The following is a 15,436-nucleotide window of genomic DNA, read 5'->3' as shown; positions in this document are numbered from 1 at the left end:
CCTGCTTCCATCACCCCATAACCCCTGACAGCCCCTGCTTCCATCACCCCAGAACCCCCAACAGCCCCTGCTTCCATCACCCCATAACCCCTGATAGCCCCTGCTTCCGTCACCCCAGAACCCCTGATAGCCCCTGCTTCCATCACCCCATAACCCCTGATAGCCCCTGCTTCCATCACCCCTGGAACCCCTGATTATCCCCTGCTTCCATCACCCCCAGCAGCCTGACACCCCCATCTCCATCACCCCTGACACCCCTGATATCTCCCATTTCCATCACCCCTAGCACCTCCATTGACATCACTCCTGGAAGCCCTGATATTCCCCATCTCCATCATCCCTGACACTCCTAATACCCTCCATTTCCAATCACCCGTAGTGCCCCAGCATCCCCACCTCCATCACCCGTGGAACCCCTGATATCCCCTGCTTCCATCACCCCCAGCACCCCCATCTCCATCACCCCTGGAATCCCTGATAGCCCCTATCTCCATCACTCCGGCACCCCTTATATCCCCCGTTTCCATCACCCCTAGCACCTCAACACCCCCACCTCCATCACCCCTGATACTCCCCATCTCCATCACCCCAACATCCCTGATACCCCCCGTCTCCATCACCCCGACACCTCTGCTTCCATCATCCCTGACGCCCCCCATCTTCATCATTCTCAGCATCCCCGGCCCCCCTCAGCACCTCCCAACACTCTTGCCATCCCCAGACACCCCTCATCACCTTCTGTCACCCCCTGGTGTCCCCAGACACCCCACCTCCATCACCCAAGCATCCTCCGACACCCCCCAGCACCTCCTGCCACCCCCATCGCCGTGAGGCAGGGGCAGCCAAAGGACAGCACAGCCTCCCGCTTTTCCCCCTGCACCCTCAGTAGGTTCCAGAGTTAACACCCGCTCTTCCCCACCAGCCGCCACCTCGGAGCGGGATGTAAACACACAGAAAAGGATCAAAAAGGAAAAATGTTTGTGCTTTGTTGCATTTGTCACCTCAGCAGACCCCGGGGGCCCTCGCCGGGAAGCGGTGGGAGAATCTTCTCCCTCCTGCACCCTCTGCCACCCCGAAAAAGCTAATTAGGCTGAACGGCTTTAATAATCGTACGCAGTCGTTAATTAATTACTCCCAGAGCAGCAGCTGGGCTGGGGGTGCCCAGCTTCACTGGCGCACGTGGGTGCGGGTGCATGTGTGTGCAGAAACACATGCGTGTGTGCAAGTGCACGTGCTTGCATGCACGTGTGTGCGAGCGTGTGCACAAGCACATCTGTTTGTGCATAAGCACACGCAAACACATGCAAGCGTGTCCAGGTTAAGCCCCCCGGAGTCGGAGCCGCGGGGGGGGCACCCATGGGGGGGTTTGGGGAGCGCAATCCAGCCGAAAGCCGGGGGCTCGGCGCCTGTTTTTCGCCGCCGCTTGGGTTTATTTTTAAACCCGCTGGCCCCGAATGATTCACACGCTGCCTGCTCTCCGCTGCTCCCCGGCAAGTTTTACGCGACCAAAATAGATGTTCTGGGAGGAATGGGCCGCGCGGCAAGGCCACGGCAGGGAAAGCGGGGTGCTCCTTGCCTGCTGACGGGGATCCCAGCCTTGGGGAGGGGAAAACCACTGCCAAGCTGCCCCCAGGATGGTGGGGTCGGGGGGATGCTGGTGCAGAGCCCCGGGGAAGCGGGAGCAACGTTGAACCTGGATCAAAACCACCAGACGTCAGTGGAAGGCGCTGGGTTTTGGAGACCCTCTGAGCCTGTCCTGATGGGTGCTGGAGCATCCCAGGTGCTGGATGCAGGCACGTGGGCATGAGGGAGCCCGGCGTGGTGGGGGGGACGGGGGGCTGGAGTGTGCTGGGAAGAGTCCCCTCAGCACACAGGGTGCTGTGTCCAGGGAGCAGAGCAGCCTCCCTGGGAGCAGAGGATCCCCTCCAGGAGCACAGCATCCTCACCAGGGAGGCTCTCCCCAGCCTACCCCGTAGCCTCCGCCATACAGAGACAAATGCACCAGGAAAGGAAAAAAACATCCTACTTTAAAAACAGGAGGGGATAATCACTCCTTTCCACCATGCCTGCCATCCCTCAGAGCCCAAAGCGCGGCAGCAGCAAATTGTAGAAGAATCCCAGCTGTCCTTCCCCCCAGCGCCTGCGGCCTGGCTGCAGGAAGAGCCAGGCAGAAATGGTCACACAGAGATGGAGCAGATGCCTGGGTCCCAAGCACCAGAGGCCACCAGCCTGGATAGAAGGTAAAGCTTCCGTTCCACAGAGGTATTTGCGGTGTAGAGCAGTGCTTCCCAAAACTGACCCAAAGAGAAGGCCTGGGGACACTCGGGTCAGAGAGGGAGGAGATGTCCTCACAGACAAAAAGCTTCTGCAAAGGTTCTGCAGGTCACCGGGTCTGATAGGGAGGAAGGAGTGTGGATTGTGGCAGCCTTTCAGAGCTCCTCAGGCCCTGACAGCGCACCGCAGCCCAGCGGAAGGAAGCAGCTGTTATTATTTAGCTCCTTTGGGTTACTCAGTTTAAAGAAATAGTGGGGAGGCCAGCAAAGCTCCCTCTACTCAGCTATTAATGCAGGTGCAGGACAATATTTACAACCAAAACAAGAGAGAAAAGGGGCAGGAGTTTCCCATGCAGACTTCAAGGAAGCAGAGAAGCATCATCCCGCAGGAAACGGGGCATGAAAGGCAGCCCCTCACATGGAGTAGCAGGTGAAAGCATATACCCCTCTCCCCCAAATCTGGCTGAACCTATCTGCTTTGGGCTGGTTAACTTCACCTTTTAACCACCCCGCTTAAGGCTTATCACCACTTCCCTTTCACAGAAGGGCACAGAAATGCAAGACTAAACTTTTAATTGAAAACATAGAGAAATTGTCCATTCCATACTTTTAATTTGAAGTCCAACAGTAAAAGGTCTCCAGCCCTCCCTCATTTAAGACCCACGACACTCACCTGCCCATCCCAGCAGCCAGGATTTCTCCCCACGATCCCCCCATTCCAGCTGCACAGGATCTCCAGCGCAGCAACCCCAGCCCTTAAAGGACAAGAACCACAACTGTCCCAGCGCTGCAGGACAGCGGCACCACCAGTCTCTTGTCCAAGGAAATACCATCCAAACCAAATCCCTCTCTGGCTGCAGCCGAGCTCCCCAGCCCGAGGACAAGAGAGCAGGAGGAAGACAGACGAGGTGGCTAACTTCTGAGCGACGTGCCAGCTGATTGGAGAGTTGAGCAGCACTCCCTAGCACCCCAACGCTGCTCAGCACAGTGGGTTTGAAGCATCCTTGGAGAGGCTTCAGGGCATCTTCTTCCCTGAAGCCAGAGGAAGAGGTTGCCACAGACAGGTTTTTAGGCTGCAGAGATGGTGGCAAGCCTCCTACGTGGACACAGGCAGAGAGAGAGGAGACAGAGACAAGGGCAGCACCACCACAACGCTGACCGCTGGCACGTGGGAAGCCACAGAGCAAACCTGAGGTCACAACACGTTAATGTCCTGGCACAAGCAGGGCACTGCCAGGTGTGGTCAGTGGGAGGTCAGGGTGGAAAAACTGGGTGAGCCTAAACCTCCGCATCACCCTCTGTAGTAGCTACAGAGGGGAAATTCAGTTTATCCAGCTGAGCAGGCATCCAGCAAGCTCTGGAGCTACCAGGATGAGACAGTACCAGATGTTCCTCCACCAGCATCTCTGGAGCAAGCACTACCTATCTCCTGCTAACAATAACCCTTGCACAGTCTCCCAAGCCCCAGCTGAACATGAAAAATCACCTTTTTCGTCTTTGGGGTCATTTATTTATGGATTTAAAGAAATAAAAATAGAAAAAGAGGCAAAGAGTGCACAACAAGGGAAAAAAAGGATCACTGCAACAAAGCACAAGCAGAAGGTGGAGGTGGGAAGTGGTGTCTCTGCTGAGCCAGCAGCTTTTGACAGAGGGGGTTCATTCCTCCTGTGTGCAGAGTGACCGAGGTCAGCAAGACTCTCCCTTCAAAACCCGCCAAATTCATTTTCACAGTATCCTACGTAGAGAGGCTGAGCCTGGATGCCACGCCTAGGAGGAGAGCGGAGAGATGGCATTACACAGGGAGCACCGGCAGAGCCCACCGCCAGCTTCAGAGGAGCACGGGCTGGCCACTGGTGCCCCACTTCAGGTGTGGAGGGAGCTGTTTCCATCCTGCGCTTATAGACTTGGCTTTTAGCTAATGCGTGGGAGCACAGGGTAAGGGCAGGTTTGCTGGGGACGCTGGTGCTGCAGGAAGGGTAGCAATAGCTGACAGGTCCCCCTTCCTCAGCACAAAACCCTCTCCTCGAGAGCCACCAGCCCACGCCGGCAGCAGGGGCTCTTCCAGCACTGCACAAAGCAAGCTCTGCCCACACATACGCAGAAAAGCTCAGGTCTCTCCATAGGTAGCAGGGTTACTTGGCACCAGGGGAGGCCCCTTTACCCTCGATGCCCGCCCCCCAGGACCGCCCCCCAGGGAGGGTGGCATTTGCGCTGTCCTCAAGCAATGAGCTGTGAGGAAGGACGGTTACCCGAGAAGCTTGCAGCGGAAGTCGGCCAGCCGCACGTAGGCATCTTCCAAGTCCCTGACAGTTGCATTACTCCACAGCCTCTCGGCTACAGCCCCAGCTCTCGGCCTTGGAGAAACAAGGGAGAGAGGGAAACGGGTCAGGGTGGAGGTTGAAAGCTTCCTGCACAAAGCCCTGAACTCCTAAACGTTTTCCTGACTAACGTCCTTCAGCACACAAAAGCACATGGCTTCTGTATATCAAAAGATCCCCTCTTAGGCACGTCAGGATGTATTGGGGTGACAGGACAGAGACCAGTGTTAAATTCCTACTGGTTGTACGGGGGCACGCTAGAGTCTTAAAATCCCTCATCGAGCCTCCATGAAGCTCTTAATGGCACAGAGGGACAGAGACAAGCACTACACAGACCGAACCCACAGTGTCTGGCACACGTCACTCAGTGGTGAAGGAAAGGGGCCTAGGCCCTGCCCCACACGATTCGAGCTCACCTCCACACAGCTTCTCTTACCAGAGCCTGGGTGACAGGTTAGTGACATCCACATATTCACCCCACATGCACGCTTCTCCACCAACCACCAGATCCTTCTGCTGAGGGCTGCCTGCAGAGGACACAGCACCCAGGTGAGGGGGTGTTGTAAGGTAATGGGATGACTTTATCGCCCTGCCCAGAGAGGCGCCTGCAACAGCAGTGAGAGGCAATAACTAGCCCTTCTGGAAGCCCCTGCTTCAAATCCTGGGCTGCAGGAGAGCAGGGTTATTTTCTGTCAGTAGCAACAGAACAGGACATCACACAGGAACCAAGGACACGGTCACTCAAGCACTCAGCAGCAAGAACAGATTAGCAAGACAGCCAGCACTGGCACTACCTCCAAGTGACAGGTCAGCTGCCATAAGGGAAGAGAACACAAGGAACACACCTTTGAAATTCAAGGGTTCCACCTGGTAGGCTGCTATCCAGTCTTGCCCGTAGGAGATGCGGTTGAGGTACCAGGGGGCAGAGAGCAGAGCTCGGTAGCCAGCCTTGGTGACATTTGCCATCTCCTCCATGTACAGCGTGGGTTTCTCCTTCCACACGTGGATGATGGTGTCTGGTCTCACCTGACGAGCACGTGAAATCCGTGCATGTGGCAACAAGACCACCATTCCCCTTGCAGGCCAAGCACCCAGACCCACCCACACCTCCAAACACCCCCAAAGGGAAACTGAGGCAAACTTTGAGCCATTCCCCATCCGGTTTGCAGAAGTAACAGAAGCAGGGATAAGCCCATTTGCAGAGCGTCCTGGGCAAGATTAAAACCTGCCTCTTGAAGGTGCATACAGAAGAACCAGGAGGGAAGAGGCAGTTGACAGTAGCGTGACAAAGCCACCGTGAGGGCAGCTCACCAGCAGCACCACCTCATCCCATAACAGCACACGCCCTGCCCACCCCGGCACAGGCAACTGCAGCAGGGAAAGCAAACAGCTCTCACCTTCACTTCGTTGTCAAACACTTCCTGCCACACAATATAACCTTTGCTGAGGGAAGAGATGATGTCCAGAAGCCTGGCGTGGATAGAACACAGATTTGGGGCTCATCTCAATTAAACTCCCCTCTCTTTGCTGGTTGCAATCAACCAGAGCAGCAGTGCTGGAATTCCCAACACCCACAGTGGGACATGAATGTACTTCTGAAGGAGAAGGGAGAAAGCACAGCTCCTTATGAGGCTTCTTCCTCCTCAGCCCCATCCTTTTTTGAGGTCAATCTCCCAATAAAACGTAGCTAGGCTATTCCATTTGGGGTCAGGGAGACACGTCCAAATGGGCATGCTGCTGAAAAGGAGATCTGGTCTCCCCAAGACAGTAGAATACATTTACGTTGGTCACATACTGCAGGTGCAGCCCCAAGGTGCAGCCGTCCTTACCTCTGGATGTACAACGACTCTAATTTTTTGTAATCTTCACCAAACCCCATTTCCTCCATGAAGGCACGGATTTTTGGATTGGATTTCCTGTGTATAAAAGAAAAGAGAATAAAAGCACTGCAACCCAAACTCTGGAGTAAGGCAAGGATTCCCCTTAGTCCCTCCTGCATCTGTTCAAGGCTGGCCCAGGCATTCCAAGAGCTGCGGCTGCACCAGCACCAGCAGCTTCCCAAAACCAGCATCACCACGAGCACTGAAACCACAGGCACCAACACACAAAGCGTCGGGGTGCAGCACACCAAAGATCTGCAGATCATAACCAAAAAGCAACGGGCTGGGACTTCAGTCCCAGATACTTCCCTCCAATTCCCATCAAGACTGATCATGGACTCACCAGCATGTGAAGTCCACCTCATCGCCACCAAGGTGAAGAAAGAAGTCTGGGAACACAGTGCTGACTTCTTTAAACAAATCAGTCACAAACTGGTAGGTGCTGTTAAGGATGGGGTTGATGGGCCCATAGGTCCCAGATGGATCCTTGCCTGAATAGCAGGGAGTCAGGAGGCCTGGAGCACCTGGGTCACAGGACAGGGAGGAAGGAATCAAGCATGACCGTATCGCCCTATCTAACCTGCTGGATCCTCCTCAGCCCAGGGTCTGCCAGGGGACAGAGGATCCAGGCACAGCACAGAAGGCAAACTCAGCAGCAGAAAAATGGCCACAGCATCAAGAGGCAGGGGAAGATGATATAAGCACAAGGCAACATTTTCCTGGGGCTTCTCACACTTCCAGATGTGGATGAGGAGGCACTTGCAGTCCTTGGAGCAGACTGTGAGTCAGGACCAGGGCCCAGCTGAGCAAAGCAAAGAAGCTTGGTAGCCGCACTCAGTTAAACCCAAGATCCTTGCAATACCAACAATGTTGGTTCTGGCAGAGCAGATGTCCCCTCCTCCCATAAAAAAAATCACCTATCTTGGACCCAAGAAGAGATGGAAACATTTTCCCTTTGTATTTTGTCCCAGAAGTCGGGCCACGGAGCCCTGCTGCCGCCAGACAATGGTTCGCTTTCCATCAAAGCCAACCCCTGGGACAGGGCTGCCTGCACCCAGCTTTTGGGGTCCGGGTTGCAGATTCCTTTCCCCGGTACAACTACAGCGCTCCTGAGCGCAGCAGCGAGCAGGGGCTGTTCCTCACCTGGACCCCAGGACAGGGTGTGCCCAGGAGTGTCAAACTCCGCGATGACTCGGATTCCACGCAGCCGAGCGTACTCAATCACCGTCTGCACGTCGCTAGCTGTGTACACGTGGGTCATGGCATTGAAGGCTCCCTAAGGGTACATGGGAAATCTCAGCGCCTTCCTTGGGAGCTGAGGGATAGATCTGCTTGCTCCGGGCACTGCACAGCACTCAGGGTGGGTTACCTGCTTGCTGAGCTCAGGGAAAGTTGAGCTCTCGTAGGGGAAAGACGGGTCATCTACAATGTGCCAGTGAAACACATTGAACTTGTTGTAAGCCATGACGTCCTGGGAAGGAACAGGAACAAAGGTCACCCAGTGTGCCACAGAGACAAGGGCCCTGTGCCCAAAAGGACGAGGCAGCATCCCTAAATGCTCCCCAGGATCCAAAAGGGCTTCAGACAAATCTCTTCAAACACACCAGCAGTTCTTCTGCTCACAATAAAGTCCCTGTTCTCCCTATGATTGAGCCAATGGTGAGACCTGGAACTTTAATTCTGCTTGGGATAAACACAGAGCCACCACCCACCTCTCTCTAATGTGCCTGGGAAAAAGTCAATGTTTCCCATTGCCTCATAAACAACCCAGCCTCGGAAAGTAATCCGGACTGCAGGAATCCAAGATACTTCAGGGTTCTCTTCCTTCTCCCACTTTCAAAAGAAGCTGAGAAATGACCCAAATGAGGCAGCTGTGAGTTACACTGGGAGCAAACATATCCATGGGCACTGGGAAGGACCTACAGCGCAGAAGCATTTTTCCACGTGGCACATCTATTTACAAAAACCTGAGGCCATCCTGCTCCAGCCTGGTGTTACATCTAGGAACAAGCAAGCTGGCTTTCTTCAAAAAGCCTAGTTCTGACAAGCTCTTCGTTGATGAGATGCAGATGCAGAGGCCTACACACCACACAGCACCTCAGATCTCTGGGAAGGAGCAAAAGCCCAAGAAGCCCTCCAGGCTACTCAGAAAATGCTGCCAGAGAAGAAGGGACACTCAACTAAAACAATTCCTCGCGCAGCACTGGTGTCCTACCAGAGTTTCCAGGATAGCTCTCAGAGGCAGGTAGTGACGAGAGGTGTCCAGCAGCAGTCCCCGGTGAGGGAAGCGGGGAAAGTCCACAATTTCTGTCTCGTTGATGTAGTACTGCACACAGGGAGCACAAAGAAGTAGTAAGCAGGGCTCCAGGAAACACAGCAATTAGCCGGAGAGAATCAGGGTCACCTTTCTCCCGAGGGCCAGTGAGACAAGGATGGTTAGGATCCAAGCTAGCCATAAAGACCTGTGATGCTTTACCCACTCAGAAGGCAGGGATGTGGCTGGATTCATGAGCCCCTACTTGGTCCTTGGTGACGCTGTGCACACTGCTTGTATTCCCCTCATCTGAGCATCCCAGCAATCCTCAGCCTGACCCCACCAGCAAAAGCTGACCAGCCCCCCGGAGACATAGTCAGAACTCACCGTGCCATTCTCGTCTCTCCCAACGAGCTGGCTGAACGTCTCCAGGCCTGCAGGAAAACCACACACAGCCATATTCTCAGCACACATTCCCCCAAAGGAATAGAGCACAATTACCAAATCAGTCTATGGAAAGAGAGAGGCAGAGAGACATCCCCATAGGCCTGCGGCAGGGACAGTGGGAATGTCCCACAGAAAGCAGACCTCACCTCTGAGAGCTCCCCAGACGGTATCCGCAGAAAGCAGCAAGGAGCCTTCCAAGACAGACAGCTTATCTGAAACACAGCATCATAGGGGCCAGTGCTGGCATTAGGTTCCACACGCCATCACACGCTGCTACGGCCCCCAAAAGCACCAGACAGAGGTTTCGATACAGGACTGCATCCTGGGACCCCAGAGAACCCAGTTTGAGTTTCTTTTTTTGTTTTAAGCCTCTCCCACTGTTTTATTAACACTTAAGGTAAGTTGCTCCCTCTCTGCCCCAGTCTCTCAATAATACAGTGAGAATTGCTGCCTCCCTAAAGCGGGGGGTAAGTGCTGCACAGTTCTATCTTAAATGACAGGCACGGAAACAGCCACACTCTCACTCCAGTCACTCCTTCCCACTTCCAACATCAACACTTACAGCTCTCCTTGGAGTCGAGGCTGGGAAACCCATCACAGCCTGGTGTCGCAACGAAGACATCGAGCTGAGTACAGGGAATCCCCCAGGGTGGCTCATTCTCTGCAGAGGACACAAACGGCAGATATCAGGGTCTGGCTCTTTTTCCTGCTCCCCGTCCACTGCCATCCTCCCAGCACAGCTAGCGACAGAGGTGCAGAAGTACATCTACTTTTAACGCACATGGCAGAAACAGACACATTCTCCTTCACCACAGAAAAGACACAGGGGTGCTCAGCAGGGGCTTCTTTCAACACAGGCAACCAGAAGCACATGAGCAGATCACAGCCTTCAGCTCAGAGACGGTCTGCTGGTGAGGAGGACCCCAGGGAAGGCTTGCAGTGGAAGCTTATAGGAGCACAGAAAGGAGGAAAGACATCAGAGTGTGGTCTAGCAGCAGCCCACAAGGCTCCCTGGACACCAGCCCCTGCTCTAAGCAACAGCCACAACTACTCTAATCCTCTCCCCAGGGTGAAGAACTTCACACTTCCAAACTCTGCCAGCACTAGAAAAAAGCTTAAACCCAAGAGCTCTGCTGCTCTACCTACACTTCTCAGAAAAGGCAAAGAAGCTCTGTAAAAAAGGGTGGAGTATGAATCTAAGCACACTGGAGAGCTGAGGCGAGTTAAAGGCCACCAAAAGGTCTCACCCAGCACAGAAAGACTCCTGACCGACTTTACCTTCTGCAGATTAGATCCCATGTGCAGCAGCTGGAAAAATAAACCAAGTCACATTCAGACAGCAAGCAGGAGCTCTGGCCACGCTATCTGAAGAAGAACAAGGATGTACAGCCCCGAGTCCTCCCTCAACTCCAAAAGGAGGCGTTCAGCCTTTGCTAAGACGGAGGGGTCTCCTCACAGCAGTCTCTGTCCAGGAGGAGAGTGGGTTAGCTGCATGAGAACCTGCTAATCACAGCCAAGGTCCACGCCTTCAGTCCTACAGCGCTCCCACAAGCAGCTCAATGTGGTCATTTGAAAAAAAGAAATACTTGGCTTTGAGGGAGCCTGGCAAGATGTCAGCCTCAAGCAGACTTGGAGACCGTGGCTCAACACTTGTTAAGGTGAAATGCAGAGTCCGTGCTCCAAAGCTCGCAGGAGCCAGGAAGCCCAAATTTCTCCATGAAGGGATGGCAAAACCTCCACAGAGAAAAGGAAAACAGCTCTAAGACCGCCTTCAGTTTTGAGCTTTCCTCTTGGTTACAGACGAGCTGGTAGCCAAGGCAACCTCGCAGATGTGTGAGCTGAGCTGGCACATCAGCACGGCAAGACCCACTCCCTCTGCTCAGCAAGGTGGCAGCTCCCAGAGACAGCCACCCTCAAGCCTGGGGACACAGGAAATAAGTTGTTTTGTTGAGAAGCCTCAACAGAATTGGTCCCGCCACTACATACCACGTTCAAAACCTCATAGAGTGGCATCACCAAACCCAAATGCGACTTCCTTGGCCAAGTAGCAGGCAGGCACCACCATCACACCTGGAAGGCGAGATAGATGGATGCAGAAGGGATCAGTGACCCATCAACCACAACGGCTGAAGCTCACGGTTCTGAAGAGTGATGTGAAGGTGCATGTCAAGTCAATTATGGTCACGGACTGGGAAACATGGACACTAGCACAGTGGCTGCAGCACATTCGCAGCAATAAGACATCAGGGATGGGATGACAGGCAACTGGCCTGAGCTCCACACAGGGTCCTGGGTCTCTCCCAAACTTGATTCAGAGCTAACTACAAGAAACAAGGGAAGAACAAGGGAAATCCCAACTAGAGATAAGGAAAGAAATATATTCTCAGCTTCTAGGGCAGTTAGACTCCACAGCAAGGTCTCAGTTCTCCATCCCTGGAAAGAACTGCAATTTAAGATGGACACAGACCCAAGAAGCTTGACCCAACTGCAAAGTTGGCTCCAACTCCAGGTTAGCCCTACTTTGAGCAGGGGCTCAAAGATCCCCTTGTGTCCCTCCTAACTGAAACTGGTCTACCTTTTCAGGCCTGAAGTCCAGGATGAAAGCAGAGTTCAGAGATAATCTTACTTGCTTGTTAAACAGACACAGTAGTTTTCTCAGACAGAAAACGCTTTCTGACTTATCTTCTCTGTTATTAGCAACTATTTCCTTCCATCTCAGGTTTCCATTGCCAGTTATTACTAACCACCCATGTAGGGGAAAAAAAAAAGAAAAAAGGCAAAGAGGGGAAAAAAGCCCTAAAATTAAGCATGTCATTTGAGCATCATAAAGGAGAACATTGGGAAAGCAGCAAGTACGTACACAGAGCTTGATCTCATGATGACAAGTAGTTGTTCCAAGTGATTTCATTATCACATTTGTCCCACAAGAGGAACAGGAAAACATGAATAATTTTATCCTGTTTAAGCTGAGCAGCAAAAAACGAAACAAGAAGAGCCTTCTCAGCTCCCAAATCAAAATTTATTTCTATTGCTACTTACAAGACTTGAAGAATAAAATAAGACAAACAGTTCTTATGAGTGTTCGAAACTTCCCTTTATCAAAGCGCCATGCTCTCAATACAAAACAGAGTGATTTCCAATGCTGTCACCCTTCTCCACTTTGAGCAGCAGCAGCAGAGCTCACACTGACATTTCAAACACTCAGAAGCAGAGTTACCAGCTCTTTTTGATGAATGAAGCTCTCTACATATCCCAGAAACAACACCTCAGGCTGCTGCAGACCCATGCAGGCACTGAGCACCCATGTCTTCCAGCTCCCTGTTTTGGCTTTGCCTCTGAACACAGCCAGGGAATTACCTGCATTTTATCCCAGACACGCAACAGGTACTTCCATGAACAAATCCAGCACAAGAAACCTTTACAACCTGCCCCAAATCAAGCAGAGGCTCTCAAAGCGTTTGCCTTTCCTCACCTTACCCTACAATTTCATGGTGAATCCAAGAGCTACTACCTCTCTTTGCCAGAAAAGCCATGCTGCCTTGGAATGCTTAGCAGCTCACCTTCGAAAAAGGGGCAGAAAGAATTTCATGACACCAATATGTATCTGCTAGAAACACATATAAAGCCCAACACCACCATGTCGACTAAAACACGTCCTGAAAGGCCACATCTACATACTTTTGACCCTCTCCAGGGATGGAGACGGGAGACTCTGCCACTGCCTCGGGCAGCCTCTGCCAGTGCTTCACCGCTGTCAGGGAAGAAATTTCTCCTGATGTCCAACCTAAACCTCCCCCTGGTGCAACTTGAGGCTGTTTCCTCTTGCCTTGCTACCACCTCTTCTCAGGGGCTGCAAGGAGCCCCGAAGCCTCCCTCCCCTCAGGGGCTGCAGGGAGCCATGAGAACCCCCCTGAGGGGCTGCAGGGAGCCACGAGGTCCCCCTCAGCCTCTCCTGAGAAACCGCAGGGAGCCATGAGGTCTCCCCTAAGGAGTTGCAGGAGCCCTGCGGCCCCTCCTCTCCCCCAGACCCTTCAGCCGGCCCCTACCCGCTCCCAGGCACCGCTCCCGTCCCCCGGGGCAGGGCGGCGATTCCCCGCTCGCTGGGGCCGCCCCTCGGCCCCGCCTCACCGTCGGGGCGGGCGGCGAAGAGCAGCGCTCGGTACCGCTGGAACGCGGCGTCCAGCACGGCGCAGCCCGGCCCCACCGCCGAGCCCTGGGCGAACGCGAAGCGGAACCGGGCGGGAGGGAGCGGGCAGCGGCGGCCGCCGGGCGGGGAGAGCTGCGACTGCGGCTGCGGCCACACGGCGCCCGCCGGCGCCAGGCACAGCAGCCACAGCGCCCGCAGCGCCGCCATGTCGAGCCCCGCGGCCGGGGGGGGCGGGGAGGGACCGCCGCGAAATGGCAGCCGCGAGGGGCGGGGCCTGGATGAGGGGGCGGGGCTTAGGGGAGCGCTGTCCAATGAGGAGCGAGCTGTGATGTGTGGGCGGGGCTAACGAGGGGGCGGGGCCTCGGGGCACAGGGAAGGGCTGAGGCAGAGGCTGGAGGTGGGGCAGAGTGGTGGGGTGGTGGAGACGGTCGGTCATGAGGTCAAACAGTCATAGAATCACCAGGTTGGAAAGGACCCACCGGATCATCGAGTCCAACCATTCCTATCAAACACTAAACCATGTCCCTCAGCACCTCGTCCACCCGTGCCTTAAACACCTCTAGGGAAGGTGACTCAACCCCCTCCCTGGGCAGCCTCTGCCAGGGCCCAATGACCCTTTCTGTGAAAAATTTTTTCCTAATGTCCAGCCTAAACCTTGAGGCCATTCCCTCTCGTCCTGTCCCCTGTCACTTGGGAGAAAAGCCCAGCTCCCTCCACTCCACAACCTCCTTTCAGGCAGTTGGAGAGAGCAATGAGGTCTCCCCTCAGCCTCCTCTTCTCCAGGCTAAACACCCCCAGCTCTCTCAGCCGCTCCTCATAAGGCCTGTTCTCCAGCCCCTTCACCAGCTTCGTTGCTCTTCTCTGGACTCGCTCCAGAGCCTCAACATCCTTGTGGTGAGGGGCCCAGAACTGAACACAGGATTCGAGGAGCGGTCTCACCAGTGCTGAGTGCAGAGGGAGAAGAACCTCCCTGGACCTGCTGGCCACGCTGTTTCCGATCCAGGCCAAGATGCCATTGGCCTTCTTGGCCACCTGGGCCACTGCTGGCTCATGTTCAGTCGCTGTCAACCAACACCCCCAGGTCCTTCTCCCCCAGGCAGCTCTCCAGCCAGACTTCCCCTAGGGGTCAAGAGCTTGGGAGGGGCTCTTGATCAGGGAGTGCAGGGAAAGTATGAGAGGGAACAGTTTTCAGCTGAAAGAGGAGAGATTGATATGAGATCTTAGGAAGAAATCTTTTCCTGTAAGGGTGGTGAGGCCCTGGCCCAGGTTGCCCAGAGGAATCGTGGCTGCCCCATCCCTGGAGGTGTTCAAGACCAGGCTGGATGGGGCTCTGAGCAGCCTGATGCAGTGGGAGGTGTCCCAGCCCATGGCAGGGGGTTTGAACTGGATGGGCTTTAGGATCCCTTCTAACCCAAACCATTCCGTTGTCCTGTGAATTAGAACCCATTTAACCTGCTCCGCTTTCTAGCTCTGTGGCTGAACATGCACAAGCTCTGTGTCTATCTTGGTGTTTGGCATCTGTTATTGATACCACGCGTTTTTGTGAATAATGCTGGGTGTAAATCAGCCCTTGCACAGCTTTCCGCGTATATTGTATAGGTGACAGATGAAATATTGATTGGGTTGTGCAAAAAAGGGCTCACTTCCATGGTGGAGCCTCATGCTGAAGTGTTGCAGAGATGCTCGCCACACAGGGTTTAGCTTTTGCAAGGAAACCCTCAGCCTCAGATGAACTCTTCTGTTTTTCCTCCTCCCTTCCAGCTCTGCGTTTCTCAGCAATCCCCAAGTCAAATAAGGACACTTAATCCCAGGTCTTACCCATCTAATTGCCAGCACAGCTCCATCAGCTTCTACACAGGAACCAGCTCCATCAAATTATTAAAGAACCGTAGTGCCAGCCCTCGCGAGCAAGCAGTGAAGCCACCAGAAAACTCCAAGCTATCGAAAGCACTGAGAGGCAAGCCACAGGCATGGGGAGCAAGCAGGAAATTAAACAAATGCCATGGGAGAAAGCATGACAAGGGCGATGGCTGCATCACACTAGCTGAAGATCAAAAAGCGCTTTGCATGAGCAAGACACAACCATGGAAGGTTTTTTGGGGGGGTATTTAAGGGAT

The 15,436-nt window shown here is 54.1% G+C and overlaps 2 protein-coding genes across 2 annotated transcripts in view; both read right to left on the bottom strand.

Annotated features, from left to right (window-relative positions):
- Positions 1 to 15,436, bottom strand: part of PKM (pyruvate kinase M1/2) — a 74,007-nt gene that overhangs the window by 54,246 nt on the left and 4,325 nt on the right. The window lies entirely within an intron of this gene.
- On the bottom strand, positions 3,761 to 13,567 carry HEXA (hexosaminidase subunit alpha). The gene is made up of 14 exons (XM_069866534.1): positions 13,301 to 13,567; positions 9,735 to 9,833; positions 9,319 to 9,384; positions 9,113 to 9,159; positions 8,687 to 8,797; positions 7,841 to 7,942; positions 7,615 to 7,747; positions 6,815 to 6,995; positions 6,421 to 6,507; positions 5,989 to 6,061; positions 5,437 to 5,617; positions 5,028 to 5,118; positions 4,523 to 4,627; positions 3,761 to 4,040 (listed from the first exon to the last, which is right to left on the bottom strand). The coding sequence occupies exons 1-14, from the start codon at positions 13,524 to 13,526 to the stop codon at positions 3,977 to 3,979; spliced, it is 1,566 nt and encodes a 521-aa protein (XP_069722635.1). The 5' UTR covers positions 13,527 to 13,567; the 3' UTR covers positions 3,761 to 3,976.

This window comes from Phaenicophaeus curvirostris, chromosome 12 (genome assembly GCF_032191515.1).
Source record: "Phaenicophaeus curvirostris isolate KB17595 chromosome 12, BPBGC_Pcur_1.0, whole genome shotgun sequence".
Taxonomy (NCBI): Eukaryota; Metazoa; Chordata; class Aves; order Cuculiformes; family Cuculidae; genus Phaenicophaeus; species Phaenicophaeus curvirostris.
The sequence above is the reverse complement of the archived record's forward strand: the minus strand, read 5'-3'. Positions and strand labels throughout refer to the sequence as shown.